General features: G+C 25.7%; 2 protein-coding genes across 4 annotated transcripts; one reads left to right on the forward strand and one right to left on the reverse strand.

Moving 5' to 3' along the window:
- Positions 1-320: 320 nt before the first annotated feature.
- Positions 321-11,250, reverse strand: LOC127276661 (DNA polymerase zeta catalytic subunit). 2 transcript variants are annotated; one of them, XM_051297256.1, is made up of 15 exons: positions 11,088-11,250; positions 8,299-8,447; positions 8,002-8,188; positions 7,709-7,802; positions 3,837-7,643; positions 3,616-3,766; positions 3,203-3,553; positions 2,936-3,118; positions 2,519-2,831; positions 2,137-2,455; positions 1,818-2,066; positions 1,624-1,737; positions 1,136-1,554; positions 816-1,044; positions 321-724 (listed from the first exon to the last, which is right to left on the reverse strand). In XM_051297256.1, the coding sequence occupies exons 2-15, from the start codon at positions 8,435-8,437 to the stop codon at positions 581-583; spliced, it is 6,699 nt and encodes a 2,232-aa protein (XP_051153213.1). In that variant the 5' UTR covers positions 8,438-8,447; positions 11,088-11,250; the 3' UTR covers positions 321-580. The 2 variants fall into 2 exon arrangements, with proteins under 2 accessions (XP_051153213.1, XP_051153212.1); XM_051297255.1 differs by lacking the exon at positions 11,088-11,250 and adding an exon at positions 8,757-8,918.
- Positions 9,207-18,491, forward strand: LOC127276663 (KH domain-containing protein akap-1). Of its 2 annotated transcripts, none has more exons than XM_051297258.1 (5): positions 9,207-9,397; positions 14,172-14,999; positions 15,073-15,582; positions 15,897-16,112; positions 16,225-18,491. In XM_051297258.1, the coding sequence occupies exons 2-5, from the start codon at positions 14,216-14,218 to the stop codon at positions 16,449-16,451; spliced, it is 1,737 nt and encodes a 578-aa protein (XP_051153215.1). In that variant the 5' UTR covers positions 9,207-9,397; positions 14,172-14,215; the 3' UTR covers positions 16,452-18,491. The 2 variants fall into 2 exon arrangements, with proteins under 2 accessions (XP_051153215.1, XP_051153216.1); XM_051297259.1 differs by lacking the exon at positions 9,207-9,397 and adding an exon at positions 12,372-12,610.
- The last annotated feature ends 265 nt before the right edge of the window (positions 18,492-18,756 follow it).

The raw sequence follows: 18,756 nt of genomic DNA on the forward strand, positions 1-18,756 counted from the left end.
GTGAATTTAAAACTCTGTTTACATTAATTTAAAGGGTCAAAAATCAAATAAAATAGATTTAATTTTTACAGAGGAGGTAAGCAAATGTCAATTAAAAAATTATCTTTAATTACTTTATATTATTAAAATTAACTTTTATAAAAGTTTATTAGTTATAATAATTTGTTTTAAGAAAAAATTGGACAAACAAAAAGATAAAATTACATAATTTAAAACAAAGGAACATAACCTAATATTTTAACTGTCATAATTTTTTTATTTTTATGAGTCTTAATTATTTTAAGTGTTAATAATTTTAAAAATGTCAAACATTTCAAGAATTATTTTAAATAATTGTTTTATTTGTTTTTTTTATAATTATAAAAATAATTTTATAATTACACAGCCAAAAAGAAAGAAAAATAGATCACATAATTGCAATTTAAATTGTCTTGTTTTTTATAATTTGAAAAAAAAAAATGTTTTATATATTTACAAATAATTTATATCTATGAAAAATTATAAATTAAACTATCGAAAAATACCTATATAAGAATTTAAATAACAACGGAAACTTTTTGTTTCCATAATTCTCATTTTTCTAAATTTTCCAATCATCGATGATTTTTCGTATCGTGGGGGCCAACGCATATTCCCTTTCTACTTGTGAACGACGATAAGTAACAGGGCAATCTAATGATTCACAGTCTGGAATGCCCAATTGACCTGTACATGATCTGCATATCTAAATAAACATATATATTTAAACAATTACAATGGAAAATAGTAAAAATTCAATAACAGTAAAAAATATTAAAAACATATAAAATCCCTACCACATCAGTATTAAATATATTTTTTTCCAAACAACGAAGCTTTTCATGTAAAATAATAATTGTTCTACATGGTTGTTCAATACATTGTTTGCAAATATTGCTCTCTGATGAATTACCACAAGATAAACAGACATGAGCGCTAAAAAATTGTGAGATTGTAACTTTCTGTTTATCACTCGGTAAAAAAGATACTTTACTCAGAACTTCTCGATGTGGCATATCTCTGAACCTATAAAATGTTTTTTTTTAAAAAAAAAACTCCATTATATATTAATTACTAAAATTATTGATCTTATTCTATGGAATTAAAAATTAATTACCAAAGATGAACATCTGCGCCCAAAAGATTTAAACAACGATTAAGAGGCGGAATAATTACTCTCGTTATATAATAAATAGCATTTGGACGTAAACTTGAATCAGTTAATAATTCATTTGGTGATCGTACTGAATGAATAAGTGCCTCATTTGGCGCTCCAGCTACAATAATATAAGGAACTCTTTCACTTGTTCGTGGAATAGCTCGTGGATCTTTTTTCATTAAACGTCGTGTTAATTCTAATGCCGGTACACAGGCATTTTTACTATATCCTCGTAAACCACGAAATTCTCTTGCAAATGTTAAATCCTGAATTGACACTGCACCACGAAAAACTTTATCCAATTGACGCGTTACATATTGTTTCACTTGGGATAAATCTTTTGTTTCAAATAGAATTTTCAGAGTTTTTTCTAAAATCTTTAATTAAGAAGAGAAAAATTTTAATAATTATTTTTAAAAATCAGTTTGTAAAAAAAAAAAAATTACCTTTGCTGATGCTGGACAGCCATCTCTACGTACAGTCTCAATGCCTTTAGCCAAATATTCCGGTTTTTCATTATCAATTGTTTCGTAAGAATAGCCGCAGTATCGTTTCTTTGTCTAAACAAAAAGAATTTTTTTTTTCAATTAAAATAATAAAAGTGGAAAATTATATTTCAGAATGAAAACTAATTTAAAACCTGTAAAATGCAAGGATGTAAGACTTTTTCAAATTTTAATTTGACTGGCGTTGGATTTGCAGCTGTAACAGCGTCGGCAATTTCAGCACCAATTTTAAAAGCCTCATTTCTTGATTTTCCGTGTAATAATATAAATAATGAATCAGTATCCCCATAAACAACTCGTGCTCCCCACTTTGGTGTTTCTTCCACCATTTTTATGGCACGTTGAAGTGTCTCCTTTCCCTTACTAACGACGCTATCAGCAACCTAAAAAAAAAAAATTCCAATTAATTTTTGTATAAAAATTTACTGTATTTCAAAAAAAAAAAAAAATTACCTCAATACATGACATTCTTCCACTGAAATTTGCCGATGTATAACCATAAGTTACATTAGCGATTAATTTTAATCCCAATTGTCTATTATGAAGAACCTGTTGTAAAGATCGATCATCCTTTGAATGATCCTTCATTGCTTTTTTCACCATTAAACGAGTATTTAAAATTTCACTCAACATTCGAGGTAGAACACCTTTACGAATTTCCGATTTTACAAAACCAATGCCAACGGGGGAAAAATTAATTTTTCCCTGAAGTTTCAAAGCCGTTTTTTTTGTTACTTTCAATGTTGTACAGCCAAATTCAAATGGATCTCGTCTAAAAAAAAAAAAAAAAATTGTTAAAAAGATAATATTTTAAAAACTAAATTATTTTACTTACTGTCCTAAATGTTCCACACGACCCAAACACGTTGAGAAACAATAATTATATGCAATTATAATACTGGGATATAAACTTTGAAAATCAAGAACTACAACTGGATCACTATAGAATGTTGAAATTGGTTCCATAATTAATGGCAAAGCTTCTGGTGCTCGCATTGCTGCTCTTTGTCTCACGGACGGTGATACAAGAATATAATTTAAAGGTTTTGTTAATCTAAACATCATTGATTCAACTCGAAATTGTGAACCTCTTGAGAATACTTCGAAAAATTGAATACCAAAAAGACGAGCATGTTCACAAGTTCTTCCTATGAAATTTTATATTTTTTTTTTTTTAGTTATTACAGTAAATAAATAATAGACTTTTAGTAAAAAACAAAAATTAATTATTTTAGTAAATAATATATAATACCAATAATGTCGAGTTGCTCCAGAAGTTTCAAAGTTCCTAAATTTTTTTTCAAATAAAAATCCATAACACGCCAACGTAAAACTGTAGAATGCCACCAGTTAGTTAGTGTTTTAAATGAAGGGCACGGCAATCTTTTTCGTAGCACGTGATACATTACATTTTCAAAAGTGTAACTTAAAAGAGCTGAAATTAATTTTTTTTAAGATATGAAAAAAAAAAAATTCTTGAATTTAATTTATACTTTTTCAATAATAATATTTTACTAACCAATTTCATGTCTCATAATACGCCAAATATCAAGAACAATTCGTCCAGGTAATTTAATTTCAGCAGCTAATGCTTCCAAATCTAATGCTTGAGTTTCCCAAGAGCATTTACTTCCAGGTATTCGTGATATGGTCGATGCAAAACTTGTTCCTAAATGTCCAGCTCTTTGAAAAATATAACCCCACGATAGGGTCTCTAATTCCCAACCAATTAAAATATCTGGATTATATTCGCCAATCAATGAAATAATATTGCAAAATAAATCAGCTTCACATGTTACGTATGTAATTTTACATTCTGGATATAGTCCCCGTAAATTTCGCGTTTCATTTAAATCAACAATTATTGCTCCTGAAAAATAAGTTAAAAACAATTTTTTTTTAAGTAAAAATAAGAAAATTATTCTTTTTTACCTTGTTCCAAACGCTTTACATTTGAATCAAGTGGAACGTCATTGTGAATAATGTAAAATATTGCTTCGATTTGATCATGTCGAGGATCGGGAAGAAAATCTTTGCGAGTTGTAACGTGAACTTCTAAACACAATATTGTCAAATATTGATACTGAAAAAAAAAATAATTAATTTTTTTTTTAAACTTTAACATTATTCTATAATATAATTATAAAACTCACTGTTGTTATTGCTTTGGCATTTTGTAAATTTTGATTCGCAACATCAGTTTCCGATTTTGTTTCATCCATGGAAAAATCTATTTGTCCAAGTGATACACCTTTTAATTTTTCATTTTTCTTCTGATTTGTAAAAATTTCAGAATGTCTCAATGTACTGTACAAAGAAGAATTATTACCAATACTCTCACGTTCTTTTCCTTCAGAACTATTTAATTCTTTTGATTTTGAAGATAAATTTTCACTATTACTTCCACTATTCGCTTGTTCATCTTTTATATTCATTTGATTTTGATCGATTTTCTCTTGATTTCTATGTTTATTCATTCTTTCAACTTTTTTTGGCAAAATTTTCTCATCTTTTTGTTGTTTTAAACGTTTTTTACTTTTAATCCAATTGATGACATTTTTTCTATCAGGAGGTAAATAAAGAGGAGTGATTGTTATTAAACGTCTTTCAGCAAGATTTTTTTTAATATTAGCGGAATTTAATTTTCCACTATACGAATGAAATTCATTAACTTTCATTCGACGCCATAATTTAATACCAACAACACCACCAATTTGCGATTTAAATGAAGGAAATTCGGAAATTTCTTTTTTATTTATAATTTGATGTGCTGTATCTTTATGTTGTCGTACATCATTTTGATTACTGTAAAATGGTTCTTGATTTCTATATGAAGGTATACCATAGATATTCATACTGTCAATAATATTTTGACGAGTTGGTGCACAAAATTTTGTTGTTATTGATATTAAACGATTTTTTAAATGTAAATTTGATTTTCTCATTGTTTTGAAACTAGAATTTAATTCAGTATTTGTGAATTCGGTAAAAGTAACGGTTAACAATTTTTTTGCATCACACACTTCATTATTAATTTCTTCCTCAATTTTCAAATCAGATGTATTTATATCTTCTGCTTTTAATGTATCGTCACTTGATAGATTTTGTTCTTCTTCAATTATTTCCTCAATTAATTCACAATTTTTAGATGATACATCTTCATTTTCTGAATATGATAAATTTTTCAGTAAAATTTCCAAATTTTCCTCAGAATCCGAAGAATCAGTTTCTTGATCATAAATATTGTTATTTTCAATTTGTGATAAAATACTATCATTTTTTTCTAAATTAATTTCATTAAATTTGTCATTTGATTCCATTGATGAAGAATTTACATCATTTTGAGAACTTGTTTTTGAATTTGATTTTTGTCCTAAGGGAAATGATCCTTTACTTGATTCATCATCAGCTAAACATTTTTCATCAATTGAATTCTGTGATAGGGACCAATTTTCGTCATTTTGTAAATTTTTATTAATTTCTTCATCTTCAGAAGCTTTTCTATTTTTTTCAATTAAAAATGCAGAATTCATATCGATTTCATTTGGCGATATTTTTTCAATTGATTCTTGTGAATTTAGAATTTTTTTCGATGATTCTTGATAATCTTCAATACTTTTTTCCGATTGAGATTTTTGTGTTAAAAATAATTCACCATCACTTTCATTGTCTTCAATATTATTGTTTTGAATTTTTATTTCCTCTTCTTGTGATTTGAAAAGATTTTGTGAAAAAAATGATGTATTTAAGTTAAATTGTTTCTTTTCATTTGATTTTTGTGATAAAAATGTTTTTTTCAATGAATTAAATTCCTTTGACTTTTCGAATTGAGATTTTTGTGTTAGAAATAATTCCTCGTCACTTTCGTTGTCCTTGTAATTTTTTTCAATTTTTTTTTCTTCTTTTTGAAATGATGATGATGATGATAAATTTAATTTATTTTCCGATTTTGAGGAACTATTTCCAAATAGAGACTTTTTTGACAAGAATTTATTCTTTTCAATTTTTGTTTTTGAATTAAATTTCTGTGAATTGGATAAATTTAAATTACTTTTTGCATGTTGTTCTACAGGTGAATTTTGCGATAAAAAAAGTATATCATCATCGGAATTATAATTGGAAAAATTTTTACTCGTTCCGGGAATATCAAAATTTTTTATAATCTTTTCCTTTTGATATAAGGAAAGATTTTTCTTTACTTTGGAATGTTGAGCCTCAATTTTAAAAGTATTTTCATTGACATTTTTTTGAGTGAAATAATTAGTTTCTAATGCATCACCACTGGAATCATCATGTATAGGAATTTGTTGTTTTTCTTGTTCTTTTCGACGTTTAGAAGGAGTGACTATTATATTTAATGACGAATAATTTCGTCGAGGACTGTGTAATGATTTACGGGGACTTCTTCGACTTGGACTTTTTAATAATTTTTTATTTGGACTTTTTGATGATTTTTTTGGACTTTTCGATGTACGTTTTGGACTATATAAATCTTCTTTACGAGTGACTAGTGTATTTTTTTTAACATTTTTATAATTACATATTAATTTTTCTTCAACTACCAAGGTGAAATCATTTTTTGCATTTGCTGAAAGATTTTCAGCGCTATCACTTGTTTCAGATATTGTGAAAATTTCATTATTGGAAATTATTGTGCGATCCAATTCGGAAATACTTTCACTTGAACTGGATATTTTTAATTCTTTATCAATGTAATTTAATGTTTTATTCACATCATTTGAAGTATTTTTATTTTTATTGTCAATCTTTCTTTTTTTTCTTGATGAACTTCTCTCAGAACTGGAATTTCTTTTTCTTGGTAAATCATTTGCGCCATCGAATTGAGGAATATTTAAAGAATTTTGACTGTCTTTCTTATCATTTTTATTTATACTTTCGAGTGACGAGGAAAATAAAGTAAAAGACGTATCAGACTTTTTCGATTTACCTGAACAACTAGGCGTTGAGTCTAGATTTAAACTCAAGCTATCAATTTCAAGTGCTGTGAGATTTAAATCAGGAACTTCATTTTCAACTTCTTCGTCACTTTTATATTCACTGGCAACGGCCGAACAATATGATCCTAAAATACTATCTTCGTCGACTTGTTCATCAGTATTGTGTTTTTCAGCTAATTTCTCCAATAAATCAACAAGTGGCACATCATCTACATCAAAAATACTTTGATCAAGTGTTCTATTTTGACTTTCTTCTATCGATAATTGGACATTTATTTTCAGAGGCAATCTTTCAAGATTAACTCGTAATTCTCGTAATTCCTCTGATTGATCAAGATGCAATGACATGTCTGTATCTGACGATGTTGATAAATCATTTACTATTTTCACTCTATCTTCATCATTTTTTGGACCAATGTGTCTTTCAAGATGTGAAGCATCAATTAAATTAATTTTATCATTAACTTCAACTGGATAATACGAAGAATCTGAATTAAAAGAAGTTGAACTCTCATCATTTTGTGTGATAAACATGAGTTTTCGTTGAAATCGTTGCATTTGTAATAAATCATTATCGGTTGGTGGTAAATTTGTTCTAAATGGACTTTTTGGTGGTGCTATTTGTGAATCTCCTCCATCGAATCCTGCCAACATTCGTCTGGCTCTTTCCTCATTCCAAATTGCAGCTAATCCGGGATTTACATCTAAACCTTTTTCAATTGCTTCCTTATTTAAAATATCAGACGCCCATGCATCAACTTCAATTTCACAAGTACTTTGTCTCTTAATAGTGGGTGGTAAATAATCTCTTGTTTCAAAATGTGGAGTAAGAGATTCGTTCTTTAATTTACCATCTGGTCCACGACGATTTGCTTGACGATATTTTACATTCTTTAAATTTATAAGACTCATTCCATATAAATTATAATCTATCATAAATTGCAAAATAAATGGAATATGCGCTTCGTGTGGTTGAAGTGTTTGATTAAGTATTGAACCATTCTGGAAAATGTAAAATATTTGAAATTTCTAATTTTACAAATTTTTTATTAAATTTCGTTTATTACCTGTAATAATTCTGCTGCTCTCTTAATCATAGCTGGATTATAAAAATAAATTTTAAAATAGTGATGAAATTTTTCGTGATAACCATAGAAAGGCCTGTAAAAAATCAGATTTCATAAAATATAAATTTTTTTTTTCAAATACCAAACTTGCCACTTGTTTTAACTTTCATTCTTCTCATAATTTAAGTAACTGTTAAGAAATAATAAAAATTAATTTTCTTAACATTAACAATTTCATAATTTAAGCTGAAAATTAACAAAAATTATTATTATTATAGAAAATCAAAACTTACACTCCTTTAACTTGTTGAATTTTATATACATGTTGATTGTCTGATCCAGCAGAGCCAAGTGAAACATTAATTGTGTAATCTAAAGCTTTTGCTAAACGATGTGTAAAATCTTCAGGATTGTCTCCACCAACGTACGGTACATACATATATGGAAATACACCGTGAATATGTAAACAAACTTTTTCGCCTATGAAATTTAATTTAAAATAAAAATTTTCTATTAAATATAAATATCACATTTAATTAAAAATAAAACATTCAAATTTTACCAAAAAAAAAAGAAATGTAAATATTTACCTGAAAGAGTGGAACCAAAGACTCTAATTGTTGGTACATATTTAATTCTAGAATTTCGAAATTCTGAGACTGATAAATCAAATGGAATAAGCGGTGAAGCTTGATAACTGTCTGCAATTACCAAACGGACAGAAAACATTTCATTTTACCTAGAATATTAAAAATATTTAACATAAAATAGTAGAAATTAATAATAATTTATTATATTACTTTATAATTTTGAAAATGTTTATTAAAAAAAATATAAAGAATACACATTTGTATATTATACAAATGTTAAAAAAAAGTTACATCTCGTAAAAATTAAATAGTTAATTTTGTATTAAACAAAAATATATACAAATTCGCAGGTATTTATAGGTTATGTGCGATTGTTTTTGTTTTGCTATTACCAGAAAAACAAACATAAACTACGACTAATGTATTATTTTCAATTATTATATATAAAACATACTTACAAATGTATTTTTCCAATTTGCAGATATTAATACGACTTTTTGCAAACAATTAAAAAATAAACTTCAATCATAATGAAAATGAATCATAACAAACTAATTACAACTTGAGTCTAAAGAAGTTTAAACTTTATATTCTATTTTAATTTGTCATTAATATAGAGTTTTTAATAAATAATAAAAATTTCTTTGTTTTATTTTAAAGACTTATCTAAATTGTTAAAAATATTACATTTTTTGTAAATAATATATTAAATATAAGCAGACATTTAAAAACAAACATTAATTTGATTCAAGTAGTTGATAAAAAATTTAAGGTACATTCACAATTACTTAATTTGTATGAAATAGCCTTTATGTGAAAAATTGTCCAGCGTAACTATGGTAAAGTACGTAAATCATTGTTCTTAATGTTATTTCTATAGATTGGCTACCCTGACTTATCCCCTGCTCCCCATGCGGTTCTTGCATCGTGGACCGCCATATTGTCTTATTGAAACCAAGGAAAACATTGTGATCACGTGGAAACACAAGATTGTTTTGTGAAAAATCATCAAAAATATTGTTTATTCATAAATCAGCAAAGGAAACACAAAAACCGTGCATAAGAGTTGTTGGTTTAGAATAAAAAAAAGGAACTATCGGTGAGTACATTCAATAAATCTTACTTGCATACCGCCCTCGTGTTCGCCCTGATTTTCTTATGCCGAGCGGCTTTTGTCTTTTTTTTTTTTTCTATTTTCTACTTCCTTTACTTTTTTTGCATTTAAAAACTGATATTTAAATAATTCGAAAAGTGTTTTGATACTGTAGAAGATGTAATTAAAAATAATTTTTATTTTCCTTAAAATTAAATAAAGTCGTTGATCTTTAAAGCTTTCTTTAAGAGAAATGATGAATCAAAGGTTTTGAAGCAACATGGACGCGTTAATTATAAAAATGTTAAAAAAAGACTTTTGTGGTGTTTTTATTTTTTGCCAAGTGAAATAAGAAAGTTCATTTTTATTTTGTTATTGAATCTAAAAATAAGGGGGTATTTTTTTTTGTTTAATATTGATTTGCTCGGTAATACATAATAGGGAAGTCTTTGTTGGGTCAGTTATGGACGACATCTGGAAATAGCGTGAGTGGAGCATTCTTTAAAGACGTATGCGTTTCTATTAGGAGTTTCTAGCTTTCTGATATTTTGTTTCAAACATTATTTTCATATTGTGTTGTCTAATTTTGTAATTTCAAAAAATTTTTTTTCATATATTTTTAAAGACTTGTCATTGTAATCAACAATTAAATTTTGAATAATTTTTTAAACAATGTATTGAAATTGGTAATAATTTATGCAATTTAATTATTTGTTTTAAATTAATAATTACATAAGGTAAATGTTTGTTTTCTTTAATAAATATTTATTTTAAAGCTTGTGTTAAACTAATATACAAAATTTGATGAAAATGAATGAATTAAGACAAAAAAAAAAAAAAATAATAATAATATTTGTATTAGATATCTAGTTTAAATGTGAATTAGCATCGTTTTACGTGCAAATAAATGATTGTGAATTTTTATTAAAAACTTATCTTGTAATCGAGGAACCGGTCGCTAAGGATTTTTAATATAAATCTAAAGTGCAATGTCTTGTAAATCCCACATGTAATTTGAAATTGAAGACGTTTTAAAAAATTTGGAAATACTCTTGTAAATATTTTCAAATAAAACATGATCTTGAAAATTTTGTTGTAAATATTTCAAGTTTATGAATATTTTAATATTAATGAATTGTATAATACAAATATTTGCAAAGTAATTCGAATTTTCATTTTAGAGATTTCATAGTATTTTTTTTTTTATCTCCTGATGATATAATTCGCTGATTAGGATTCTTACTAATACAGTAGTTTAGTATTTTTGTAAATTTTTATGTCTTCCGCTCTAAATTTAGTTTAGGCCTTTTTTTTCTCGAACGACAGTAATAATGCACTTTAGTTAAGCGTGAAATTTTGTCGATTCTAGACGCCACGTAATTATACAGCGCGATTGAAGGGAAAGGAAAACTAAAGCAAATAATTTCTTAACTAAAATTAAATGTTTAAATATAATTTCCGTCCACTTTCGAGTTTTGCAATAAAATATGTTTAAAAATTACAAAATAATTGAAGTAATTTTGTAAAAAAAAAAATTTTTTTTATTTTACTGAAATCAAAAATGCGGATTCTCAATTTATCATTTTTATTGTCTTAATAATAATCAAAATTGTCTAAATTTCGAATGTATTTAGTTTTATTTCCAGTTAGGAAATTCTTAATTTTATTTGTTCTTTACACTAGTTACTTCACTAACCTGACGATTGGACATTCCAAGCGCACGTTGAACCGAGAACACCTTCACCACATACAACACACTTGTTATCTGTTCATTTAATTTAACACTTATCTAATTTTGTAAATCACACTTAAGTACAATTTGCAAATTTTTTTTTAGGACCAAAAAATAGAAAAAAAAAAAAACATTTTCATTGAAACAATAAACAGTGTTTAATGAAACTTGGGAATTATTAAACGAAAATGCATTATGTAAAAAAAAAATTTGCAATTTTTCAAATTATTTGATGATTCATAAGTCATAAATATGCTGACGTTTCAAATATATACCTATGTATGTGCATTAAACATTGTTTCTTAATAAGAATACAATCTCATAAAATTTTCATGAATCTATTTACGCACTATTCAATTTTAAATATTTTGTAAACATTTCAAACATTGTTTTACAATTCTATTTATGAATTTAAATATTTAACAAAATGTTTGAATTATAATATTGACTTGATATTTTTAATTAAAAAGTGATTTCGAATATATATTTTTTTTTTTTTTTAGAAAAATATGCTTTAGTAGACAAATATTTTATTTGAAATATAGTTTAAAATATTTGACGAAGCTCTGATTTAATATCGAAAAGATGGTTTGTGGCAGGAGTGACCGGTTTTGAAATTTTATTTTTTATTCTTCCATAGTAACGGAAAGATGCAACGAGATGAGAAATCTTCTCGGGCAGTTAATGCATTTCTTTTAATTTTATTTATGGAAAAAATTAAATCAACAATTTTAATTTATGTGCAAGGAATAATTTTTTTTCGTTAATATTTTTTTATAAACAACGATTATTTAATTATAAATAAAAAATTAAATTCTTAACGTTGAAATTTAATAAAATTAAAATTCAAAAAATGATTCTGAAAATTTATTATTTAAAAATACTGAAAATTAAATTAAACACTATTTTGAAGAAAATAAAAAAAAAATATTTGATTTAATTAAAATTAATAGAATTTTAGAAAATTGAAAAAATACAATAGAAATTTTGGTTTGAAAGTTTAGAGTTTATATAGAAAGGAAAATTAGAAAACTGACCACTCTCGATGGAATTTGTTATTCATATTTCAAAGAAAAAAAAAATTTTTTTTCCCCTTAAAATTCACACGTGGATTCTTTTAGTCTTTAGTCTCACGTGTTTGAAAAGATTAAAGAAGCGCCTGCGCTTTTCAGAGGCGTATATATATTCTGGTTTTACTGGTTTTAGAAAGACACGTGCTGAAAGCCGGTGATCTTTAATGCAAACGATAGTACCTTGCCAACTACGAAGTGCTGCGTGTACAAGCAGCTCCGTTCCATATTAAAATTTTATTTGTTTCTTGTTCTTTATTTTATATAATTTTTGTCGTGTATTTTTTTTTTGTCCTCTAATTTATTTTATAATTAAAATTTTTGATATTTTTTTTTTATCAAAAACTTATTAGAATTTTTATTAGTTTGAATTATTAAAAAAAAATAATAATAGTCATCAGCATGGATTCAAACTTGGTAAGTCGTTGAGTCATGTAAATAAAAAAAGAAAAACCGATAATTTTTAGTAATAATTTTGTATTTCTTGGCTAATTTTATTCTACCATATGTCAAACAATTTTATTAAATTCTTACACATTGGTTACTAAAAAATTAAAGAATTTTTAAACTCTTGATTGAAAAATTGATATTTATTGCGTTCAAACAGAAATTATTTGTTTATTCATTTTTTTAATTACTGTTTTGTAATGAAGTTAGGAGTTTCTTTTTTGAATTGCTTTCTGTTTTTAGTAAAAAATTATTTTATTATTTAAATATTTTTTGGCAAATTATTTGATTAATTTTCAAAATTATTTATAAAATAGAATTTTATAATTATTAATATTTAAAATATTTGATAATATAAAATTGAATAAAAAAAATTAGTACATTGAAACATTTATAACTTAATTTGCATAGGAAATTTGAATTAAAAAGATAAAATGAAAAATTTTTTTTTTTTTTTTATTTGAACAATTAAATTTTTCAAGTGTCTGTAATTATTTCATTGAAATGAATAATGAATAATTTTGGATGATTTTTTTTTAAATTCATAATTTAATAAACGAAATTCAGTAATGATTTATCATAGATAGAATGTTACATACATTGAAATAGTTCGAAATTGACCTAATTTCATAAGGAATGTAGATTTCATTCGCCACCACGTATTAAGATTACGAAAGTTCCACATATTTAAAATATCGCCAAAAGCAAGATAGCATGTCTAAATCGCTCAACATTATAATCATGGTTATTTGAGAACTTTATTCTGTAATGTCATTAAAATATTATCCTTCAATGACTATATGTGATTATATTTTTCTTCATTTAAGTATTATTAAAATGTAAATATTATTTACGTGTATTTATTCCAAAAATATACATATTTTTCTCTTATTTACTTTTGTTTATAAGATAAATAAATATTTTTTGTTACATTATTTTATTATAAAATATAAAATATATTTTATAATGGCATTTTTGTTTACGTTCATGTCAAATGATAGGTAGAATTTATTTTTTAACAAAATTTATATTATTTGTTGACTACACGCTTATTTTTATTTTTTTTTTTATCATTTTTTTTAATACACATTTTATCTTTCAATACTACGTACTATGCATAGAAGGTTAAATTGTAGAATTTGAATTTTTATGTAAAATAATTATATAAATTCAAATTCTCGTTTACATTACTATGAAAAAATTTAATTTATTAAAATATTCAAACTATTCTCAGTTAAATATTTAGTTTATTATTAGTAAAGTAATATCGTAATTTAAAGTATATTTATGAATTGTTACAATTTTTTCTACATTGTAGCATTATCTATTTATATATTTTTTTAAGTGAGCACATAAATTTATATTTCTGTAATAGGAAAAAACATCCGTACAAAATCTTAATCTATCTCTAAAAAAAATGTAGCATTTTAAAAAAGTTTTTAAGTATTTTTAAAAATTATTAAATTTTTCTTTAATTAATATAGTTTTTATAAAATTACAAATTGAAATATAAATTTTGAATTTGTTACAGATTGCTGTGTTTTATTTTAATTGTTGCAACCGTGGACTTACACGATGCCGTCAACATCAATGCATTTTGTGAAGTGGACTTTTCCAACATTAGCCATAATACTTGGACTTTTTTGGTACAGACGTCGACGCGCGGACCGAGTTGATCCCGGTGGGAAATCCAAATCGGATAGCGAAATAAAAGCAAATAATAATATAAATAAAACGAAAAAAATTGAATGCGATTCTGGCATCAATACAGACGATTCATTTTCATTTAGTGCATCATCATCATCATCACCTCCAACTATTGATATTTGCTCACCAAGAAAAGTTAGCAGTAGTTTAGATATACCTGGAAGAAAGCCATCAGTGACATTGCCTATTTCAATGAAATCAGTTAAATCAATTGAAGAACGTATACCCTGGTACGACGACGACGAAGAAGAAGAAGAAGACGAAGAAGAAATTGTCGAGGAAACACGTAAAATTAAATTAGGTAGTAATCCAAGATCAAGTTGTTTCGAAATGATGTCAAATAATAGATCATTCTTTGATAAAACACAAATTGAAAGTGAAATTAAACTACCGAAAATATGTGACAATGTTATTGAAGAAGATAAAATAACTGAGGATCGTTTAAACAAAGAGGTTTCTGTTAAAGAAGAAATGAAAAATACAAGTGTGCCTGATAATTGTAACAAGTCTGGTGATAATATCGTGAACAATGAAACAAAAGGTCAAACACTTTGCGAAAGAGATTCCGCGAATCATAGTCCTCTGTCTGCTGTTTTAGATGGAAGTCTCACTGATGAAGCAAGAAGCGAAGGAAGTACAGACAGTGGAAAAGGTATGTACATTTTTTTTTTATTTTTTTAATCAAAATGAAAGAATTTAATAATAAAATTTAAATAATTTTTAAGGCGGAAGTATAAAAGGACCAACAAACATTAATATTCGTACGAGTTATGATTTTGCTGTGCCACTAAATTTGGTTGGAAAATTGATTGGTCAGAAAGGAAGTTTTCTTCAAAATATTCGACTTAAGACAGATGTTAGAATTTCCGTGAAGCGTTTTACAAATATGAAAAATCATAAATTATGTGTCATAGAAGGTTCTCCAGAGGGAATTAATTTAGCGTTAAGTCTGATAAGACAAAAATTCCCTGAGAAGAAATATCCTCAATTCACTTTAGATCAGTTGTCAGTTCCAAAAACACAAGAGGAGACACCATGGATTTCTGAATTGATGCATTTATCATTAGTCGAAGGTGTCAATAATGATGTGTTGGTGTGTTATATAGTCAAGCCAAATCGTCTTTTTATACAAATTCCTACACATCCAACATATCCAATGCTTAGGACTTTAGATGAAAACATAACGCAGTTATATGAAACAACAGAATCACCTCCAGTTCCTGATGAACTTTGTCGTAAGTTTCAATTTTTTTTTTTTGAAAAAAAGTATTTAAATTACCTTATTTTGATTTTGACCCTGAAATTTAAAATTTTTTTCTCTTTGAAAGTGGAAAAATTGTTTTTGAAATAAATAATATGTCTTATCTATGTAGTTCTACTTACACAAAAAAAAAAAAGTAGTTCATTTATAATTTTATCTATTTCGAAATATTTGATAAATGTCGTAAGAAAAATTTCAAAATTAATATAAAAGAATTTATAAAATAATAACGTTTACAATAAAAAAATTGTAATATTTTTTTCAATGCTATTTTTATATCTGTTGCAGGAGGTATGATTTTTGTAGCAAAATTATACAATAGGTGGATGAGAGTCTACGTAGAGAATCCAGATCCAAAAGGAGAACAACATTTAGTTCGTCTTGTTGATCATGGCGGTTACTGGACACTTAGCAGTGCCGATATGAGAAAAATAAGATCTGATTATCTCGCTTTACCATTTCAAGCCATTGAAGTATTTATAGCAAATGTTCGACCAGTTAATGGTATGTGAACGAAATTTGACATTTTCTTCTAAAAATCACTTATATAGAAAAATGTGTTATATTTTTATTTAAATGATTTAAATTCTTAAATTAATTAATATTTATTACTCAGGTGTATGGCAACAGGAGGCATTCGATTTAGTGTCTCAAATATGCAGCGGAATAGTTGGTCAAGCACAAATTGAAGGATATGTCGACTCTCATACGTACGTGAGTCTATATCTTAATATTCAAAAACATGGTGTTATCTCTCTAGCTGACGAATTAATAGCTCGAGGTTACGCGGAACCATCAACGTTAGAAGAAGTAATAGAGGAAACAGAAGTACCATATATGTGAAGAAGAAGAAAAAGAAATAATTTGCGTAATTCCGGTTATTAATCCGACGTATGGGTATAGTCGAAAATTAGATATATAAGTCGATTATGAATGCGTGGCTGTGTGAAGAAATGTTGCGTGCATATTTTTTAAGTTATCTTTAAGATCTCTGAAGGTATATGATTATCAATAGTCAACAAATTGGTCTGTGCTCTATATACATATATATATATATATATACACAAACACATGCTGCCAGTTTAAGAGTCTGATTTTCTAATTTATTTACAATCATTTTTTTTTTCATTTTTAACACTTTGATACTATTTAATAAAAGAAAAGTCCGATACAATTAATACTAAACTAGATTATTGCTCACAGTTGCATTTAAGTCTGAGTGTAAATAATTTACACATTTTTTTGTTTGCATTTTAAAAACAGCATTATTATTAAAGATGAATTTTTTTTCACAATTTCTAAACAATGTATTCTTAATATCAAAGAGACTTGTATTTTCAGTACTTACAATATTTATACTCTACGATATTGTTAAATATTAATGGAATACTTTTATTTGTTCATTTGCCTTTTTTACAAATATTTTACTGAACTTTTTTTCAACAAATTTTTTGCAATAGTGCCCAATAATAATAATAAGAATAATAATAGTAACATTAATAATAATATTCAATAATGATTTTTCATTATTGATGAAAATATAATATAATAACTGGCAGGTTAAGATTTTTGAGAGCTCTTCCTGTAAATAATATTGTATACCTTCATTTATAATAGTATATTTATAACAATGTACCTAAAATAATTGTTATATCCCGCAAATGCTAGCTAATTTCACATGTTAATAGTAAAACATAAGTGTAGTTTATTTATACGTTTTACACTTTATCGAGTAAAAAAAAAAAAGAAGATAAAGAAAATGCTTTACGAGGACGCTTCACGAATCGGGAAATTCGCGTCGAATATATACCGCAGCATATATATATTATATAGTTTGGGACTTTAGCTTGTAATACCAAGTAAATAATTACCTGAAAAACATTCTTTCGGGGTAAACTTGATTTCGTGGCCTAGAAGCTGGGGATCGATTTCAATTTTGTATGCTATGATATACATAATAATGTGCTACTTGCATTAAAAAAGAATATCTTTTTTTCTATCTATTTGGATAAAATAAATTTATTATTTTTTTTCTAAATTTTTTCGTGAAATTTTCAAATTCTACGAACAATATTTCATTGCGCTTTTTTTTTGATAAATAAATTGATGTATTTAATTTTGTTTAAAAAAAATTGTTTTCTTTATCATTAATCATTTATTTTTATAAAAGAGAAAGTTTGTCAAAATTATTTTAGTATGTAGATCATAAGTGCATGAAATTTTGTCTGTTTTTCTTTTTAAACCTTTAAGTATATACATATATATTATATTAAGATTTCATTTAAAATAATATGTTTAATTAAACGTGCTTATGTTATTTACATTATAATTAAACGTTTTGTTATGTGCGAGTAGCGAGCAGTAAAAAAGAAACAAAAAAAAATAAAATAAAAATAAAAAACATTTGAAAAAAAATGGAACGACAATTATAGATTTTGTACGGCATTTGTCAGGAGAACTTTTCATATAATAACATGTTAAAACTTTATACTTCATATTGTTGACATGAGCATATATAGTAAAAATATTTTTCTAGAAAAGATTCTCAATAAATAATCATTCAATGACGAAAAGTTACATTTAGACTATGGCTCAGTTTTTAATGTATAAAAAAAATATATCACTAAAGACAATGTTGTATGTAAGAATTTAATTTTTTTTTTATATAAAATGTACAAGAAAAACGTTTGGCGGAAATCTTGAATCAATTTTATTCATTTTTTGTAATTGTAATCACATAATTATAATAACGACTATTATCCCCAGCTATTAATTAGCGTGGTTTTCATCTGAGAATGTAAACAAAGGAAAATTTTGTATGTATATATATTTCAATGTAACTTCTTCGGCGTTTTCATTAAATTTACAAAAATTTTAATTGAATTTAAAGCATTTAATTCTTTGTTAAATATCTCTATTTTATTTATTTTTCAAAAATTAAAAAGTAGAATTTTTAATTAAATTATACTTTGAAATTGAATAATTTAAGTAAATATTTGGATTTATTTTTTTTTACATTACATATTATTATAAATTTGGTATTTAGAAGTTCGACAAATTTTTTGAATTCAAATTCAAATTTTTGTTCTGCCGCTCTTTTTGATTGACCAATCAGCGTTCACAACATAAATTGTAAAAGGCGGTTGAA

The sequence above is a fragment of the Leptopilina boulardi genome, unplaced genomic scaffold (assembly GCF_019393585.1).
Source record: "Leptopilina boulardi isolate dan_hultmark-lab unplaced genomic scaffold, ZJU_Lbou_2.1 LbouV2_150, whole genome shotgun sequence".
In the NCBI taxonomy this organism is placed as follows: Eukaryota; Metazoa; Arthropoda; class Insecta; order Hymenoptera; family Figitidae; genus Leptopilina; species Leptopilina boulardi.